This window comes from Nyctereutes procyonoides, unplaced genomic scaffold (genome assembly GCF_905146905.1).
Source record: "Nyctereutes procyonoides isolate TBG_1078 unplaced genomic scaffold, NYPRO_anot_genome, whole genome shotgun sequence".
Lineage (NCBI taxonomy): Eukaryota > Metazoa > Chordata > Mammalia > Carnivora > Canidae > Nyctereutes > Nyctereutes procyonoides.
Window position 1 is genome coordinate 5104194 of NW_026575020.1, and position 19340 is coordinate 5123533.

The following is a 19340-nucleotide window of genomic DNA, read 5'->3' on the forward strand; positions in this document are numbered from 1 at the left end:
CAGCCACCTCAGGGAGTTGGGAACTGAGGCACTGGGGACCCCTCTTATCTGGGACCCCTCATCTCCTTCCTTGCCTAGTAGCTTCTGCCCAGCTTCTGAGCTGAGGTCTGAGAGGCCTCAGTCCTGGGTGTGACCTCTATAGCCCAGGAGGAATGGGTGTTCCAGCTGGTACCCTACAGAAAAATCTTGTCTTAGCTCCAATAATCACATCCTCAGAAAAATGTGCCTTGACTCCCTTCTAAATCAGGCCTTCCTACCTACTGTCTCTCAGGGGTTTGTTTTGGTTTTATTTTTTGACGTGTATATTTCTCTCTCCCACTAGACCGTAGGCTCCAAAAGACCCAGACTGGGTCTGTTTTGTCTCCTTGGCCTATTTCCTAACTCATATTTGTTAAATAAATGAATGAGTGCCCCCTAGGACCCAGGCACCAGGCCTGGCAGCAGAGGCAGCTCTTGTCTATTTACTGAATATGTTCCAGAAAGCAGAATGTCACTTTCAATTCTGCAATTCGTAGTGATAGTTCGGGGGAGGGGGGGTGCAGGATGCACTAGGGGGTTCCTCCCCCCACCCCGGAAACAGATGGTAAAAGTGCTTAAAATATTGCTGCTTCCCCAGCACCCTTCTGTGCCCCCACCCTATCGCACCCGGCACTCCTTCCCTGGGCTGAAATGGGCTCTGGTAGACAATTCTTCTTCCCTCTAACTCCAAGCACCAAGGCGGTTGGGATGAGAATTCCTTATTTAGCCAACTGTTTTCCCTCTTCTCTCCATTCACTTCCCAGCCTTCCTCATTCCTCTTCAACGTGTGCTCACACTTCTTTTTTAATGTTCCAAACACCACTTCTCAGGCTATGGCATAACTCCTTGTACTTCTCCCCAATAGCAACACGTTCCTACTGTGTGCCAGGCACTGGACCAGGCCAGGAATGTGCAGGGGAGAACACAAGCGAACAAGACATGAACCCCACCCTCCAGGCCTCACAGCTGATTGGCCGAAGCAGGCCAGTCTACAATCTCAGGGTAGAGCAAAGCCCCACCTACCTGTCTGGAGAACCAGGCCAGGGCTTGGGGAAGTGGGTGGCTTTTATGGCAGGGAGTTAAAGGCTTTTAGGAATCCTTTCTGAAAAGGTGAAAGACATTCAGGTGGAGGAAACACAGAAGCAAAAGCACCATTGGAAGGAGCTGGACGTCTGTGGGTAAGGACCAGTAGCTGCAGAATGTGGAAGATCACGTGTAAAGGCAGGTGGGGCTGTTCACCAACTCTTGAATGTCAAGGGGGTGTGTGTGGCTGATCTGAATCCAGTGGGCATTAGGGAACCATTGAAGGTTTGTGAGCTGTGGAGTGACAGACTGTGTTTTACAAAGGTGAATAGGGCTGTGCTGAGTCAGGGAGGCAGAAGCACGGAGATGAGTAGGTGTTGTTCCCTTGGTGGAGAGGAGCACAGTAGGTGGGCCATGGCAGTGGGGCAGAAGGAGTTGATTGTTCCATGTGATAACTGGCTTCTCCTAAACTGCCCCTTCAGCCTGAGGTTGGCTTGCCTTTTCACTTCTCTTTTCGTTTTCTGGTTTTTTCCCAGTTTAAACAAAGAAGGAAATTCACGAGAGTCCCCTCCTCCAGCCTGGCTCTCTCTTGGCTCATGTTCTCTTCTGCTGGCTCATGGCATCCGGTACCCCCTCTGTAGGGTCTCTGGTTGAGATCTCTCTTTTGGCTGCATCCATACCTTCAGTTGTCCGTCCCCGGGGTCTGGGAGCTGCGCCTGAGCAGTCGGTTTGCCAATGAGTCATAGAAGCAGTACTGATTTATTCCTAGGAGTTGCCTGTCACCAAGGGACCTACCAGACAAAGGGAGACCCTGCCCTTCCCTAAGGGAACTCACCTTGAGTGAAGTGGCCTACAAGACCCCTACTAGTGAAACCACTAGAGACCTGTTGCGGGTAGGAGCATTCTCTCAGTTCAGAGAGGATCAGTGAGCCGTCTACTCCACACAGCTGGCAAGTGCAGAAGGTAGAGTTTTGCTTCAGTCTAGTGCCTCAGACATGACACTAGGAGAAGGGAGAGCTGGGCCCTGGGAGTGGGTCGTTGTGCTAGGCCTCCTTGATGGGGGGTAATGGGGTGGGAGCAGTTCACCCAGAGAACCTCTGGAGTTTTCTCCAAGCAAAGAGGAGATGTGGAGTCTGGACCCCATTTTCCATGCACCTCCAGGCCTCTAGACAAATAGCCAGTTCGTTGTCATTGTGACATTCATAGCACTTGCGAGGGGCCAGGGTCCCAGGGGATTCCCAGGTTCCTCAGGTGACTCGCTGGGCTTCTGTGATCTGGTAGGCAAAACTCGCTCGGCCCTCCCCGGGGGCGGGGTTCCAAGCACCCTGGCTCGAGCGGGGTCCCCCCAGGGTCGCTGAGTCTTTCCCTTCTCTGGCCTGAGACGCACCATGGGACAACTGATCGCCAAGTTGATGGGCATCTTCGGGAACCAGGGTAAAGGGCGCACAGTGCGTTCAAGCGACCGCTTTCATCCGGCTGCCACCTGGGGCTCCCCGGATCTGGGGTTGGGGCGGATGCGCTGGGGGACCTCGGGCTCCGAGGGTCCTGCGTGGACATTCCTTGCAGACTCCGCGGTCTCCTCTGCCCCTCGCCTGCCCCCCTCCCCGTCCACTCCTCGCCGGTTCCTCGCGGTGGCGCGCTTCGGGGCACCCCGGGGCGCAGGGCTGGGCGAGCCTCCGTCCTCCTGGCTGAAAGCTGCCGCCGGTTTCCTGCGATTGCGACCTCGCGCTCGGCTCTTCCTCCAGGGCCCCTTCTCTTGGCAAGCCCAGGGCGCCCCGGATCTTTCGGACAGCCGCTTTTCTGGAAATGTGGAGCGAGGGAGGCGGGGGCAGCTCTCATTTCCACTGTCCGGGAGTGGCGCGGGCGTCCGGCGCCCCCGGGGAAGGAAACCTGTCCTGGTGGAGTTTTGTCGGGGAGGGGTGCAGGGCAGCAGATGTGGTCCAGTGGGCAGAGGTCTCCTAGCTCTCTGGAAACACCCATCTCCTTCCTGGGAAGCCCGGTGGGGCACTCAGTCCCTTGGACACTGAGTTTGGCCCTGACCTTGCCCTTCCGCCCTGGATGCCTCCAGAACACAAGGTTATCATCGTGGGACTGGACAATGCAGGAAAGACCACCATTCTCTACCAGTTGTAAGTGACTCTCTGATGGAAGGGGTGGGGTGGGGGGCGTCGGTTGGATCTTCCCACCAGACTGACAGACATTTGGACCAATCACTGGAGCCCTTCCCTGGGTTCCCTGGTTTTCCAGTAGCCAGGAGTAGTGATGGGGGTGGAAAGCTGGTGTGATCTTCCTGGCATAATGGTCCTTCAGTTCTGTGGCCCCTCGCCTGGCATTCGAATCCTGCTCGGTATGGGCAACCCCAATGCTCCCTGTCATCCACCCTACACCACCCCGGACCCTTTCAGACCCGGTTGCAGGCCAAGCTTTCAGAAACTTGACTTCTCTTCCTGCCTCCCTGCTCTTGGCTCCCTCTAGCGGCAGGTCCCTCCCTTCTGACTCCTGCACCCCATCTTTGCCTCTTAACTTTCTCCCTTTCTTCAAACCCAAAGGGGAGGGCCAGTTTTGAGTCTGGCTGAGCTCTGTAGCTCCCAATCTAGCAGAATCTGGCTGAGTAATTATCCATCGGAGTTTTTCTCAATAGCCATCTGGATGGCATCTCTCCCCCCTTGGAGCTTCCAGAAAGTGATGACTTAGGAAAATCTTCTCCTGAAAAAGAAATATATGTAAATGTTTATTTTAAACCAGAAAAGCAGAGAACATTGGACATTACAGGCACATACAGTGAAAAGTTTCCCGCCCACCCCCTGATGCCCAGGTCTCCCAGAGGCACTCCCTACATATAAATATGTGAGTGCTTTCTCTTTTAAAGAAAGCACCTCTCCAATAACCTTCGCTTGTATCTGCCTTCTTTTCCCAATCCTTTGCTACTCAAGCATGGTCCACAGACCAACAGCACTGGCATCATCCAGAAGCTTGTAGGAAAGGCAGGACACTGGGCCCCAGCCTAGACTCACTAGATCCAAATCTGCATTTTAACAAGACTCCCAGGGGATTCAACTGCATATGAAAGTTTGAGGACACTTGCTCTAATGTGCCTCCCCTCTGGGGGGTGGGTTTCCACACCAGGCTAGGACTTGGTTTCACTCTTGCCTGCATTTCCCTGTGCCCAGAGCCTTGGCCAACCTTGGCCAAGTTGTTCTGAGTTAGAGGCAGCCTGACTCTCTAGAGCGTAGGGGTGAGGGGCCAGAGCTGGGAGCTGGGTGAGCTGAGTGTTTGGTGTCTTCTCCCCCATCCCAGCCTGATGAATGAAGTGATCCATACATCTCCCACCATCGGTAGCAACGTGGAGGAGATTGTTCTGCAAAAGACACACTTCCTCGTGTGGGACATAGGGGGACAGGAGGCTCTGCGCTCTACCTGGAACTCATACTACTCCAACACGGAGGTGAGTGCAGCACTGGGGCCACAGGGGCCTCAAGGGTAGCTGTGTGGCATGAGCCAATCACTTAACCTCTCTGAGCCTTGGTTCTCCCACTTTGTGAGGTAGAGACTCTAAGAGTGACTTCCCTGAACTGTTGTGAATATTAAATAATAAAACAATAGCTAATGCATATGTTTCAAGTACTCAATGCAGCACAATGTTTTGTTAAAATTTTTGAATACCTCTTGGCAGCGTTGTCTGCTTGCTGGCAGCTTTCTGTGTGATGTGCTGCATGGGGTAGGTCCTGGGTCTCCAGGGCAGCAGTAGATTGCAGTGGTTTTCTTCCTAGAGTGAGATGGAGATTGAGTGTGAATTCCAGCACTGCTACTCACCACCTGTGTGTCCTAGAGCGAGATCTATCATCTTGCTGAATCCATCTCCTTATAGTTTTTTTTTTTTTAAGATTTTATTTATTTGAGAGAGAGATCACTAGCAGGAGGAAGGTTGGAAGGAGAACAGACTTTCCATTGAGCAGGGAGCCTGACACACGGGACTTGATCCCAGGACCCTGGTCTTATGGTGATGCCAGGACCCTGGTCTCATGACCTGAGCTGAAGGCAGACACTTAACTGAGGGAGCCACACAGCCCTGCACCCCCGTCTCCTTATTTATAAATGGGGTTAATACTGGTCCCAGTTGCACAAGGTTGTGGTGGGACCTGAATGCAGTCATGAACGCCCAGGGCTTAGCGTACATGATCTGAGTTGTTCTATGTTCCCCCACTGTCTGGATGGAGGAAGTAATTAACATGAGAGGTCAGGGATCACAGCGAGCTGGAGACCCTTTCATCTGAGAGAAAGCCCACCACTCACTCACAGTTCCCTTCTGCTGGCTAGTTCATCATCCTTGTGATTGACAGCACGGACCGGGACCGGCTGCTGACCACTCGAGAGGAGCTGCATAAGATGCTGGCCCATGAGGTAAGGCCCCTGAGGTTGGGAGAGACCCTGATGGACTAGCCGTGTGACCTCAGCCTACTCACTTGGCCTCTCTGAGGTTCCTTCCTGATCCCCCAGTGTCTGTGAGCTGCTACCCCAGCTAGTTTATCCTAGATGAAGGGCCATAATGCCCTCAGCACAGTTGATTGCAGAAGCCAGAACTGCTGGTTCAGGTGTGATCCCACTTCTCACCCACCCTGGGGCCCCCAGACAAGTCCCTTCACTTCTCTCAGTTTCCCCAAGTATAACATGAGGAGGATCACCAAATTCTTGCCTCATAGGACTGTTGTAAAGATCACATGAGCTGGTGGGGAGGCATTCCATGAGGTGTTGATGTTGGTGGATGTGGTTGCCCCATCCCGCTCCTACCTGGACATGGGCCTCTCTTGCAGAGACAGCAGAGGAGCTAGGGAGGACTCATGGGGGTGGGGGGGAGGCGGAGGGAGGCTAGGCCTGGCAGGCTGACCAGGGCTGGGCTCCTCTGTCCACAGGCTCTGCGAGACGCTTCGGTCCTGATCTTTGCCAACAAGCAGGATATGAAGAACTCCATGACCACCGTGGAGATCTCTCAATTCCTCACTCTTAGCGCAATAAAAGACCACCCATGGCACATACAGGGCTGCTGTGCCCTCACCGGGGAAGGGTTAGTGTCTGCCCCACCTGGACCTCCAGGGTCTGGCCCAACCAATGAACAGCTGACCATCAGAACCTTCTCCTGTTTCTCTCCTGTCAGAATCTAGCTCACTGTTAGCTCCTGGGCCAAGTCAGTTGAGCACTCACTTAACAGCTGAGGTACTGTGGGTAAGCAGTGAGCGAGATAGCGTGGCTGCTCTCAGGAGGCTTATTCTAGTAGGGGGAGAGTCACCTCTCTCTAAGCACAAACATTTTAGGTGCTGAGAGGTGCCATGAAGGAAGTGAGATTGGATTAAAAGTGATAGATGGGGCAGGGTTGGGTCTGATTTAGCCCTGGTGGTCAGGGACAACCTCTATTAGGAGGTGACCTTTGGGCCGAGACCGGAATGGAGAGGAGCAGTCATGGAAAGACCTGAAGGACAAGTCTTCCAGACAGAAGTCACTGATTGTTTCCAACCTTGAGTTTTCTCATCTGTAAGGAGGAAAATGATTATCCTACTCCCTCTTCGAGTTTCTGTAGAGAGAGCAAATGGTATCATTTATTCAACATGTATCTAGCACCAACTTTGTGCTAAGAACTTTTCTAGGCACTGGAGAAACAGCAGCAAACAAAACACAAACCTCCCTGCCCTCATGGAGCTTACTCGCCAGTGGGAGGGAGCAGACAATAAACAATTAAGAAGAATTGGTAGTAAGTTAAAAAGTGGTGAGGCTTGGAAAAGATCAAGTAGGAAAGGGAGATTGAAAGTATGTGGACAAATGTTGCAATTTTAGATAAGGTACCAGGAAGGGGCCACCAAGAAAGTAGCTGCTGAAGGACGTGATGGAGTGAGGTCACGATCACATAGAAAGAGCTTCGAATCAGGCCTGGAAAAAAAAAAAAATCTCTTTCCTCTTCTCTCTCAAGTGGGATCACAGCAGGCTGGGGACCTAGGTGTCTGGAGACTTTAGGCAGGTCTGCCCAAGGACCCACACATTTCTCGTAGTGTCCTCGCCATTCCCTGCCCCAACCTATATCCATCTCCTCTGCTAGACTGTAAGCCCCAGAGGGTATGTCTGTGTTTTCACCAGTAACCCCAGCTCCTAGCATAGGACCTGATGCATAGTGGGTACTCAGTCGGTTTATATTTGTTGATTGGGAGATTGGGTGAAACTTTGGTGGTCCCCTCAATCAGCTCTGAGTTGGGGCTGGGCCTTGGAGGCCATCATCCTCACAGGATATATTGATCCTTGTCGTGTTCCCTCCTCTCTGCAGGCTGCCTGCGGGGCTCCAGTGGATGCACTCTCAGGCCACCGCCAACTGATGTCCTGACCTGAGGCTAACCAAAAACTTTGGGGGTTTTGCTTGGCCTTCATGGGTGGAAGACCCAAGTGACTATTATTTTTCTACAATTCTCTGAAGGCTGCTGGGACAGCAATGGATAGTGAGATTGCCACAGTCCAACCAATCCTGCCACTGAGTGGCTAGGCTGCCCACCCTGAATTGCTGCAGATGGGACAGCAGAAGAGCTGCTCTTCACTCAGTGGAAACAGGTGTCCTTGGAGGCACAGGCAAGCTGTTGGGCACATCAAGGGTTCGGGAAGTGAAGCCCCATCCCCTCAGCCCCCAACCCCTTCGAGGCAAAAAATGGGTGACAGAGTTAAGAGACACCTGGAATTGGTCTTTATTTCCTGGGACCACCCCCCGCCATCCCTTGATTCCTGCCCCAGCTTTCTGGCCCCTTAGCCATCTTTGAGCAAAGGAGATTCCAGAAAGGTGAAAGGACAGGCTCAGGGGAAGGAGGGGAGAGCCAAACACTGGTGGGAAGGGAGAAGGAGAAGGATGGGACATCCCAGGCAGAATAGTCCCTTGCACTTTGGGGAGTTCCACTCTTCCTTGCCTTTCTGTTCCCTCTGAGATGCTGGCTCTGACCACAGCTTTTGAGTGGTGAGCCGTCCCATCCTATGCCCTCCAGTCCTTCCAGTGTGAATCCCACGCCTCCCAAACGTCTTCAATTTCCACAGTGTGCCTGTCTCGATGGTCTTTTGTAATGATTTTTTCATTGTTTTAGAGTTTTTTAATACAAGTGTAATAAATGCCATTGAAAACTGCTCACTTCTTATTTCTGCCTGCTTCTTCTATCTGTGCTTCAAACTGGCTTTTGGTTTTTGTACAGGGCTCTCAGGTAAGGGGAAATCCTCCTTGGAAATGGAGGGGGTAGCGCCTCAAGAGTCCATCTGGCCAGGGGACTGGCTGGCTCTTCGGTCCTGGGCTTTACCACCCTCTGCCAGGTAATTGACTGCTGGTTTGCCAGGCTGGGATCTTTTGGCTCCACCTGGGTCCAAGGGTGCGAGTGGTTTGATGCGGACTCCTGGAGGAGGGGAGGAGGAGCCCTTAGGAATTAGAGACCCAGGAGTCCAATCTAGGTAGAGCTGGAGACAGGATGGAAACCCAGGCTGTCCATCTGTACACATGGAGCAGTGCTGTTACCCCATTAGACCTGAGATGGTCCTGGAGTCCATGGGTTTCTCTCCTTCCCAAGTCAGGCGGTAGATATCTTGGGGACAGTCTGGACACGGTTGTAGAAGGCCCAGGATTTCTCAATCCTGTGGTTTTCCGGAGGCATCAGGGTGGAGAAAGAACTCTGCAATTCTAGCCATTTCTATTCAGATTCTTGGTTCTTTTCATTAGGTCGCTTTGATACAGACCTCAGATAAAAATGCAATTTAATATTCCCTTACACTACAGAAATTCATTCTAATAAGGAGCAGTCAGCGTGCTGGGGGTATAGCTCAGTGGTAGAGCATTTGACTGCAGATCAAGAGGTCCCCGGTTCAAATCCGGGTGCCCCCTCTCCTTGTTGGCCTTTTCCTGTTTTTCTTTGTCCTTCGGTCCATCTCTCAAAGTGCCCTGGCAGGGACGAGGGGGTGTCACCTCGGGCCCTGCTACCCCCTTTTGCAGACAGGCGAGGATGGAGTCTTGGCCCCGCAGAACCACGCGCTCCGCCCGCGTGTGTGTTTCCAGGTGGGAAGCAGCGCGAGAGCGAGGAGCTCCGGGTTAAGCCCGGGTGGACTCCGGCAGCGCTGGGGCCGAGGGCCGGGGAAGGAAGGCGCAGAGAAGCCTGCCTGAGAGTGCAGGACGGAGAGAGGGGCGCCAAGAAGCAATACCGGGGCTCCGACGGGGCAGGAGAGGGGGACCTCGGCACAGGGAATGTCCCCGAAACCAGGGATCGCGAAGGATCTCGAGGGATTTCCCCTCCCACATTTCCAAACTGCGTTTTGCTTACACCGTCAGTAGAGATCTGTAGTCCAGAGCTTCGGGAAACAAGTTCTGTGTCCCGGCGAGTAATGTTTTGAGATTCATATAATTTCCAGCTTTTGTAAACATCAAACCTTTCTTTTGAGAAGCTCGGGCACGGCGCCTGCGCGCTATAGCACTAAGAAGCTACTACAGCCAGACGTCAGCGGAGGGGGTATAGCTCAGTGGTAGAGCATTTGACTGCAGATCAAGAGGTCCCCGGTTCAAATCCGGGTGCCCCCTTGGCAAGAGTTTTTCAGTTTTCCCTGCCTGGGCTACACGTTCTTTGTCTCCGTGAAATTTTCCCCCCTCCAATACTTTATGTAGACGCTGCCTTCGCCACCTCTCTTTTGGGCAGACGACAACTGGTGCACGAAAGACGAGAGTGCAAGAAGCAGGAATTCTCAAGCAATGGCTCTTGAAATGTGATCCCAGGACGAGCACCACCACCTGGGAACGTGTTAGAAATGCAGATTCTCGGCTTCTTCCTAGAAGTATTGAATCAGACTCGGGGGTGACGCCTAGAAATGTGTATAAGCCATCCAGGTGATTCTGATGTACACTCAAGTTCTAGAGGCTCACGTTAAAAAAAAAAAATTCACACGTCACTCTCTTCGAATTATTTCCAAGCTGCTGTTTTCAATCTGAGCCCTTAAAGAGACCTTGCAAACCAGCCCGCGGCTCGCCACGTGGCCGCTAGAGGGCAGCAAGAAGCCGCAGCTGGAGGCGGAGGCCTCTTCCTAGTAGAGAGTCGGCAAAATCGGGATTTGAATTAGACACCAGGAAGAACTTACAGACCGGCCTTGCCTTGTCCCGTTGTAAAGGACTTAGCGTTTAGGGCTGGAGGATGTCGTTCCTGGATCTAGAGGAAGGAGGAGCTGGGATTCTGAGAGATTGAGGAGTCTTTAGTTCTTGTTTCCCTTCTCAGGTCCTGTCTTTGTCCCCAGTGTCAGGGAACTCCCCACCCCCCCACCCACCCACCCAGCCCACACTGTTCCTTCTTCTGTACCCGCCCGGGTCCCTCTTCCTGGGGAATTCCCTCGAGGGCTCTCAGCGTCCATCCGCTACCTGCCTGCAACTGTCCAGTCCTTAGGCCCCAGCCCCTGAGAAACCAAGTGCCCCTCACCCCTCACACTCCCACCCTCCAGGGCTCCCAGCTCCTTGTCATCGCACGAAGTAGGTCGGGGGCGGGAGGGGTGGTGGTGGTGGGGAGCGGCGGGGAACAGGCACCTCTGTGTCCTGACCTGATTCCCTGCCGTCTATTAAATCTAAATTGCGGGTATTTTTATTCTGTCCTGGAAGAAAAGGGAAAAAAAAAAAAAAAAAGGTGATCTCTCCCCAGAGGCTGTCATAAGGTGGTGGCAGGTGGGGTGAGACGGCTTCTTGTTCTGGAGCTGGTTTTGAGGATTGATTGGGACCCTGAGCAGGCCTGGGGTCCCCAGAGAGAAGGGTGGTCTCCGTTACCTTCTGGGGGTGAGGGGAGGTCCGGGCTGTTTTAAAGTAGGGGTAAGCCAGGCCCCCTCCCCCCCCCGTTAGGCTGGTGGGCAAGATGGTGCTGGAAACGGGGAGTGGGGGGCTGGGGGGGCGTGACGGGGAAAAAGGGAGAAGAGTCCTGGGGAGGAGAGTGGAATTCGGGCCTCTGTCGGCGAGAGAAGCTGGGCGGTGGTGGGGTGTCTCTGCGGCTAGGGGACGTTCCAGGGGTGAGGATGGGCATCACAAGCCCCCAGAACTCTGAGGAACAGCCCAGAAAGTCGGGAAGCCGGGGAGACCCGGGGGGCAGGGGTGCGGTAGGGCGGGAGTCCAGCGCCCCGGGAAAGGGCGCCTGCCTGGACCGGGGGAGGCTCTCCCCTCCCACCCGCGTCTCGAGTCCGCGGTTTCCCAGGGGGTGGGGGAGGGGAGGGGAGGGGAGGGGAGGGGAGGGGAAGGGAAGGGAGGCAGGAGCTGAGGTGCGGGGTGGGGGCCACCCGCCCGCTGCCCTACTCCGCCCCCAGCTCCCCCCCCCCTGCACCACTCCCGCCCGGGGGAGCGCTCCGGGAGGGCTGGGAGGGCCGGGGAAGACTCGGGGAGCGCTCGGGAGGCGCCGCGCCCCCGCCCCGCCCCGCCCCCTCCCGGTCCCGGTCCCCGTCTCCGTCCCCGTCCCCGTCCCCGTCCCCGTCCGCGCTCCGGGAGGCCGCCGCTCCGCTCGCTCGCCGCCTCCTCGCCGCCCAGCCCTCGGCGCGCCAGCCCCGGGGACCGCGCCGCCCGAGCCGGGCGCCTGCCTGGCGGGGGCCGGGGCCGCAGCGGCCGGGGCGTCCTGGCGCCCACCATGCGGGCAGAGCTGTGGCTCGCGGTGCTGGTGCTCAGGGAGGCGGCCCGGGCGCTGAGCCCCCCGCCCGGAGCAGGTAGGACCGGCCGGGTGGGTCGGGGCGGGCCGGGGCGGGCGTGGGCACAGGGCAAGTCCCCGCGGGCTGGCGATGTCCGGCCGGGTGGGGGGGCCGCGGGGACTCCGCCGAGGGCCAGGAGCTCCGTGGGCTGTGGCAGGTGGACAGGGACCCACTTTCTTAAACACATGGGGTGTGCGAGTGAGGCTGGAGGCATGGGTCCCTGACGCCCCCCACTCCTCCTTTCCTCCTGGAAGGACACTGGAGGGACCCCAGTAGAGGGGGCTACACATGGCAGTGGGCTCTGGCTCCAGACAGGACGGTGGGGGAGTCATAGGGACCCCTGGCCGCACTGAGGGAGGCTGAATTCTGATGAGATGGGGAATCTGGGGTGCCCCCTGCCCCAGCTTTGCCTCCTCTTCCCTTCCATCCGGCTCTCCACCCCAGCCCCAAGCTGACCCAGGTTGGATCTGAGTCCGTTTCTGATTTAGGGGCTGGGTGGGAGCAGCCAGGGGGTGGTGGAGACCCAGCATCTCTCCCAGAGGAAGCTCTGTAGCAGCCGTCCTACTGCCTTCCTCTCCCTGTTTGGAGCCTGGAGAATAGTCCTGGGCTCAGGAAGAAGCAACTTGCAGCTCCCCCATTCCCCAGTCTCCAGGAACCTCCTCCTGTCACTACTGCTCTGCTCTCCTGGTGGACTTTGGCCGTTAGCTGCCCTGGTTCTGGAAAGCGGAGGGCTCCTATTTGCACACTCCTCTCCCCTATACCCGTTCACAGTCATCTCTCCTGCCTGGAAGTCCTTTCTTAGGTCTACCTTGAGTCTCTCATAAAAGAACCATTTTTCAGCATGCAATTTTGCATTCCCTTCCTTTCTCCTCAAACACCCAGACCTTCTCAGGGGTTGGAGAGGTGGGTAATTTGCAGTCTAGCCTCTTGACAGAATTGGGAAGATAGAGCATTATGCCTCACTGACATAAGTGTCCTTTAAATGGGATAGAGCAGGGGCACGGGGTTGTTCAGGGAGATGCTGTAGTTGGGCTGCTGTGTCTCTGGGGTGTGCTAGCATCAGACACAGCATCAGTGACAGCGTTCTTGACTTTAATGGTCCATGGATGCAGCTGAGACAGGCCTGAGTCCCTGTCGAGGAGGAGGGTAGGGAAGAGTGCTGAGGGTGGAAATGTGGGCAGAGAGCAATGGAAGTTGGTGTGGCAAGAGGCTGCTGGTACAGAAGCACCAGTTTTCAGGTAGACCACACAGAGAAGGGCTGGAGACTTAGCTTCCTGTCCCGGCATCTCACTTGCTGTGTGACCTTGAGCAAGTTACTTTCCTTCTCTGGGCCTATTTCTCTACTTAGAAAGTGAGGCTGTGAGCAAAATCTTTGACTCTTGGTGGTGAGATTATGAGAGATTTTTTTGGTTGTCTTTCCTTTTCAGATTTGTGTTAATATATGTGGGTAACTGGTCATTCAAAAATATATATATATAAAGGAAGAGGTGGGACAGGTCAGTTTTTGAGGTCCTTTGCAGCCCCAAACCTGGTGAGATCTTTTGAACTCAGAATGTGACTGGGATGATGAGGGAGGGCTCTGGGCCCCAGACTAAATTGGAAGAACCACGGAGAGGTTTGGGGAAGGGGAATTGGGAGGTCAGGAGCCTGTGTCCATGGGGGTGGGTGGGTGGCCAGCCTGGGGCCTGGCTTAGGACTGCCTCTTCAGAATTAGGTTGGGGTAGTAGACACCTGGGGAGGCCAGAAAGTGAAGGGGCAGGCAGAGACTTGAATCAAATCTCTAAGTAGAGGACACCGTGTCTTCTCAGCTTTGCCAGAGACTCAGCCAGGAAAAAAAGGACTTTCTCTGCAGCAGGAGAGATGGGTTGGACTTAGGGAAGCTCTAGGAAGCAGGGGGTGGGGGTGGAGGGGGCAGCTGCTAACTCTCAGTCCAGTGGTGTTTTTCACCGGGTCTGGCTGGTTTGGAGGAAGAGTGTGTGTGGAGGGGGGGGGGATGGAGGGGGTGGGGGCAGGGGGGGGCGAGGGGGTGTCTTCTGGGAAGAGATGGGGGAGTAGGACATTCTGTGGGAGGCCATTAAGGAGGGACAGCCTGGCTCAGATCAGTGGGGGAGCCCTTGAGCCTGGTGGTGAAAGCGCAGTGGGGAGCAGGATATGACGGGGTGCCATCCAACCCCAAGGCTCCAAGCTCTCTGGGCTGCAGGGCCTCAGGATCGCAAGTGAGGTCTCCCCTCCCTCTTGATGGGTTGGTTGGTTTGGTGGAGCCTTGAAACTTCATCCATCTTTAGAATGGGAGCAGGAGAAAGATGAATGACCCAAAGATACAGTCGGGAGGTGAGGACAGGCCACTGAGAGGCTGACAAGTAGACACACAGGAAGTTGGCCTTAGGATGCACGGGGTATGGGTATGGCAGGGGCAGCAAGGTCTGGCCCGAGAGGAACCAGGGCTGCCTGGAACAGACAGAAAGAGGCAGCTGGAGGCCATGTCTTTGGTCTGGGAGGCCGGAGATCAGGCCCACCACTAATCCCTGGTGACCCTGGCAGCTTCTTCCTTTCTCGGTATCTTGGTTTCCTCCTCTATAAAATGGAGTTTGGACCAGCTTGTGTCCAGGGCCCCTCTAGTCACGATTCTGCTTTCAGCCTCCTTCTTGCCCACCAGGCACTTCCAAGCAAACGGAGACAAAAATCTGAACTCTTTACAGTGGCCATCAGATGTCTCCCGCCATCCCTGCACCTGCTCTCACTCTCCTCAGGCCCAGCCCTCCCAGGCTTCAAGTACCTGGCTTCTCTTCCTCCAGGTCTCGGTTAGCTCAAGGGCCACCTCCTCTGAGAGGCCCACCCTGATGGCTCTGCCCAGTGTAGCCACAAAGCCCAACCCTTTGGTTTGCCTTAGAGCACTCATCACCGTGTCGCCTTGTCTTATTTGCCACATTCTTCATTCATTCAATCGCTTCTCGGACTTTTGGCTAAGATCAAGTGCATTCATTCACTCATTCATTCACATGTCTTTTCCAATTAGAATCTTCATGGGCACAGGGGTTGTGTCTGCCTGTTCACTGTTGTTACCTCAGCACCCAGCACAATGCCTGGCACACAGTAGGGTCTCAGTGAATGTGTTGAATGAATGAGTGAATCCAAGGTGGTCACGAACCCTGGGCTCTCCCTCTCCCTTGAAGGGAAACTCATAGAGAGCCAAGCTCTTCTCTCCACTCCTCTTCTCCTCTGACTGCTTGGTGTCCCTTCCTGCCATTTCCCTGTGACTCCCTCGCTCTCCCCAGGGAAGTGTCCTTGGTGGGAACCTCTGTGGGTTTCCCCAGCAAGAGGATGCCATTGGGGGCTTTGTAACTGGGATGCAAGATTTCAGCTGAGGCTCTGGGGACTCTCAAGCCCCTAGGGAAGTCAGTCCTCATGTAAATCCTGGGGAAGGAAGGGGGGCTTTGCTGGGTGCTTTGCATATGTTATTTTATTAAAGACCCCCCATTTTACAGGTAAGGAAACTGAGGCTTAGAGAGATTACATAATTTGTCCAATGTCACAGTCAGTAAGTAGTAGATTCAGGGTTCATCCTCGAGCTTGTATGATTCCAAACCTCTGTTCTTTAATTGCTGTGGTATTGCAGTGCAGTTTCTAGCGGGCCTGTGCTCCAGGGGAAGGGTTTTCTCAGCCTGTGGATCTCAAGTACTCTGAGCTTTTGAAGATTCCCCCCCTCCCTCCCTACATCCCTCTCTGTCTTCCTTTCCTCCTTCCCTTCCCTCCTCCTCTCTCCTTCCTCTCCCCTTTTTGAGTCCCTCTTTCCCTTCCCTCCCTCCCTCCCTCCCTACATCCCTCTCTGTCTTCCTTTCCTCCTTCCCTTCCCTCCTCCTCCCTCCTTCCTTTCCCCTTTTTGACTCCCTCTTTCCCTTCCCTCCCTCCCTCCCTCCCTCCCTTCTTTCTCTCTGTCCTCCATATGTGCTGACTAAGCATTTGTGCTGTGTCAGGTACCTGGAGTCTACAGATTTGCAGGCAGCAACTACATGTTAGGATCAGGGCTGGGATGGTGCACGTAGCATTTGGGGTGACAGGGGAGAGATGTCAGGGGATGCTTTGGGAAGAGGTACCATCTCATGGGACTTGAGGGATGAGCAAAAACTCATCAGAAGGGTTCATTTTGGAGCAGAATGGTCCTGGCTGGAAAAGCCCTATGTGTGAGGCCCTGTGGCCAGAGGGAGCAGGACTAGGTCCCGGGGAGGACTCTAGGGAGACCGGAGGCTGGAGGAGAGGGCAGAGATCCAGTCTCGAGGGCTGTGGTGAGCTGGAAGCACTGGAGAGATGGAATCAAGTTCGTCCTCTAGAAAGGATGCCCTGGCAGGTATGTGGGAGACTAGCTCAAGGGCTAGTCTCAAGGTCGTTAAAAGTGGAGGCCACAGTAGCTACTGGACTGAGTGGTGGCTGTGGGGCAGGAATGACAAGCTTGGGTGGTGGGTGGGATGAAGCTGGTTTGGCCAGGCACGACATGACCTCCTGAAGGCAACCTGTGGCTTCTTGCATTAGAGCAGGGCAGTGGCACAAGGAGGGGTCTGGGCCGTACTGCTGGGATGCCCCTCCACGTGCCAGGGGACATAGTCTCCTAGTACAGCTCCCAAGATTGGCCCAGTGGTCCCATCTTATATTCCAGTCCCTCCCTGGGCTTTCCCTGCTCCTTAGGAAACAGCCTAGGACTGCCGGTCACCTCGTGTTGCATTTGCCATGGCCTGAGCAGACTCTGAAGTCAGCGTGCCCTGTGCACATCTTGCCATGGCCTAGTTGCATGACCTTGGGAGATTCTTTAACACCTTCACGCCTTAGTTCCCAATTTGTACAATAGATCTAAACCCCACCCCAATCCCATGGGGTTCCTGTGGGGAGTAAATGAGTTAATGGATTTCAAACATTTGGAAGAGTGCTAGCACCAAGCAAGCATTCTTGAAAAGTTAGCTGTAATTTTTTATTCTCCCTATTGCTATTGTGATGGCCCACTAGACGGCAGGCGACGTGGGGCCATGAGTGAATGAACAAGCAGACAGATGAACAAGAGAGCGCTTTGGGCACTTCTGGCCATCACTCACAGGCAGGTGTACTCACCTGCGGGGACGTGAAATGGGTGCGGAGCAAGTGAAGCTCTCTAACCCAGGACAGAAAGTAGAGCAGAGTGGCCGCGGGTTGGATGGCTTTGCGACACACGCGTGAGCGCTTGCGCACATGGAGAGGAGGGCTGGGACCTTTTAGGCAAGTCCGTGTGCACAGGCACGTGGGCTGCTACACACACATGTGAGCAAGCAGCTGTGTTGGCTCCTGCCACAGGCTGAGGGGGTGATATCCTGTAGCTAACTGGGAGGGGGAAGGGTGGCAGGGAGACAGATGTGGTGGGGCTTGAGAGGGTCAGACTCAGGGCTAGGGCAGGGCAGGGCAGATTCCCGGGCAGCCTCCCATCCTCTCCATCCCCTTCCCTGCCTGCCTTCATGGGCCTAGGCCCTGAGCTCTCTGATTATAAAGCCTTCTCATTTTGAGTTTTGTACTGCATGGTCATGGCAGCCTGTGCGATAGGCATGACTGGCATCCCCATTTTAGTGATGAGGAAATGGAGGGTGAGAGGTAAATGGATGGGTCCAAGGTCACACAGCCTGTGGGTGCAGGTGGACCTTCCCTGACCCCACATCTGGTTGGCCCCCCACTTCCCAGCCCTCTTCTCAGACCCAGGACTCCCACTTTGCAAGTACCCTGCTGTCTCAGCTGCAGGATCATGATGCCTGCCAATCCCCGGCATCCCTTTGCAGACCAGTTAAGCTCCTCCACTTGCTCTGCACACGTTCCTTTCCTGTTCTGGCTCTGGCCCAGGCCCGAGGGCTGCTTGCTTGCAGCCCAGCACAAGCAGTTCAATCTCCAGAGGTAGCTGTGGGCCCCACCCAAGAGGGGCAGGAGAGCCCTGGCTTGGGGTCTGAGCCGTGGGCAAACTGCCTTCCCAGTTCTGGGATCAGGCCCATCTCAGCCAGTGGGCAACTAGGGATAGCGGCCCCAGGACCGCTCCTCTCCCCACCTTCTCCAGAGCATCTGGTTGCGATTAGGGGCAGAGAAGGGAGAAGGGGCCGGCAAGGGCCCAGTAGGCACCAGCAGCCAAGAATGACTTAATTGGATAAAATGTCTAATGACAAACCAGGGCCCCACAGCAGAGTCCTGGCCCCAGCCCCAGGCCTGGTGCTGGCCAAGCCTTGTCTCAACCTCTGTCCTTGCTGGCTCCCAAGAGTTACCTCCAGTATTATGTCCTCAACTGTACAGTGATTGAGCATCTACTGTTTGCTAGACACTGAGGATACACCTTTGCAGAAGGTGGGGAGGGTCCTGGGGGAACTGGTCTACCAGGGAGACAGGCATGTAGTTATACCATTGGGGGATCTAGGAGAGAGGGTTACATCCAGGAGCTCTGGGGAGGGGTTGGCACAGGCAGAAGTGGAGAAGGACATGTGACCCAGGGTGGGCCTGAAGCTGATGAATATCACAGGAAATATCAGATCCATATCTCTGGTGATCTATGTCCCATATACATGTCCATCATAGTGGTGACAATTGCAGTGACGATATAAGACACATCTTTTGAGACACAAATCTTTCTCAAAAGGCAAAGCCTGGTTCTCTGACATTTAGAATATATTTAATGACCTAAAGGAGACAGAAGAGAACAGTGAGTCTAGGAATGGCTGCTAAATGGCCTGTGTGCAGCCGTTTTCCAATCCCCTGCCCTGGCAGACATTGTTAATTGATCATGACAATCTTTCCTGCTGCACACAGATGGAGCTTCCGAGTTTGTCTCAATTAGAGTGCTCCTAGCTGTCACTAATCGATTGGAGATGACTTTTGAGATGAAACCTATTTGCCATCCTTGATGGTGGCTAAGTTCCATATTTTATGGAGAAAGGGACTCACCCAAGGGCTTGCAGGTAGTCACAGGGCTAAACAGTGGTCCGCATCAATGGAGACATCTTCGACTGTCACAATCTGGGAAGAGATGCTATTAGCATCTAGTGGGCAGAGGCCAGGGTGCTGCTGGACATGACTGTGATGCTCAGAATAGCCCCCACAACAAAGAACTCTCCAGTCCAGAATGTTGATAGTGCTAATGTTGGGAAGCCCTGAACTAAAAAGAACTCTACTTTCTGGCTTCTAGTCCCTGGAGTCCCCTGGAAGGTGAGATTATGTGCCATTTCTGGTTAAGAAATAAGGAACTGGTTAGGAATGTTCCAGAGCAAGTGGTTCTCACCCTTGTCTACAGAGTTTGGTTCAGGGCTTCTCAAAAGCTCCCCTGGGGATCATTTAAGCCTCCTAATGCCCGGGCCACACCACAGAACAATTATATCAGAACCTTTGGGGTGGGACCCAGACAAGGAATTTTTACAGTTCCGCCAGTGATTTTAGTGTGCAGCAGAGGTTGAGAAGAATTACCCCTTTGGAGGTTCAGAAGTTATCTCCATCCTTAACGTGTGTGAGGTTCTGTAACCTCTGTGAGCCTCTGATTCCCGTCTGCAAAATGGAAGTATCATATCTGCTGCGAAGGGTGGGGTGAGGGACGAAAGGTGTGCTGTGTGCAGAGTGTGTGGCAT

At 54.5% G+C, this 19340-nt stretch overlaps 2 protein-coding genes and 2 non-coding genes across 6 annotated transcripts in view; all 4 read left to right on the forward strand.

Moving 5' to 3' along the window:
* Positions 1-1110: 1110 nt before the first annotated feature.
* ARL5C (ADP ribosylation factor like GTPase 5C) lies at positions 1111-8185 on the forward strand. Of its 3 annotated transcripts, XM_055328498.1 has the most exons (6): positions 2429-2475; positions 3110-3170; positions 4339-4486; positions 5359-5442; positions 5952-6103; positions 7349-8185. In XM_055328498.1, exons 1-6 carry the CDS (start codon positions 2430-2432, stop codon positions 7395-7397), a joined length of 540 nt encoding a protein of 179 aa, XP_055184473.1. In that variant the 5' UTR covers position 2429; the 3' UTR covers positions 7398-8185. The 3 variants fall into 3 exon arrangements, with proteins under 3 accessions (XP_055184483.1, XP_055184473.1, XP_055184463.1); XM_055328508.1 differs by lacking the exons at positions 2429-2475; positions 7349-8185 and adding an exon at positions 1111-1196 and having other exon boundaries at positions 5952-6290; XM_055328488.1 differs by lacking the exon at positions 7349-8185 and having other exon boundaries at positions 5952-6290.
* Positions 8186-8854: 669 nt separating this feature from the next.
* TRNAC-GCA (transfer RNA cysteine (anticodon GCA)) lies at positions 8855-8926 on the forward strand. Its single transcript has one exon. It is a non-coding gene; the product is annotated as a tRNA-Cys (tRNA).
* Positions 8927-9541: 615 nt separating this feature from the next.
* On the forward strand, positions 9542-9613 carry TRNAC-GCA (transfer RNA cysteine (anticodon GCA)). Its single transcript has one exon. It is a non-coding gene; the product is annotated as a tRNA-Cys (tRNA).
* Positions 9614-11482: 1869 nt separating this feature from the next.
* PLXDC1 (plexin domain containing 1) overlaps positions 11483-19340 on the forward strand; it is a 61220-nt gene continuing 53362 nt past the window's right edge. The window contains exon 1 of the mRNA XM_055328980.1: positions 11483-11751. Coding sequence (XP_055184955.1) covers positions 11676-11751 — 76 coding nt within the window. The 5' untranslated portion in view covers positions 11483-11675. The remainder of the gene's footprint in view (positions 11752-19340) is intronic.

Coding starts and splice junctions, on each gene's coding strand:
- ARL5C (XM_055328488.1), top strand. CDS start 2,430: ATGGGACAACTGATCGCCAAGTTGATGGGCATCTTCGGGAACCAGG. Junction 2,476..3,109: donor GGGCATCTTCGGGAACCAGG/GTAAAGGGCGCA, acceptor GGATGCCTCCAG/AACACAAGGTTATCATCGTG. Junction 4,487..5,358: donor CATACTACTCCAACACGGAG/GTGAGTGCAGCA, acceptor TCTGCTGGCTAG/TTCATCATCCTTGTGATTGA.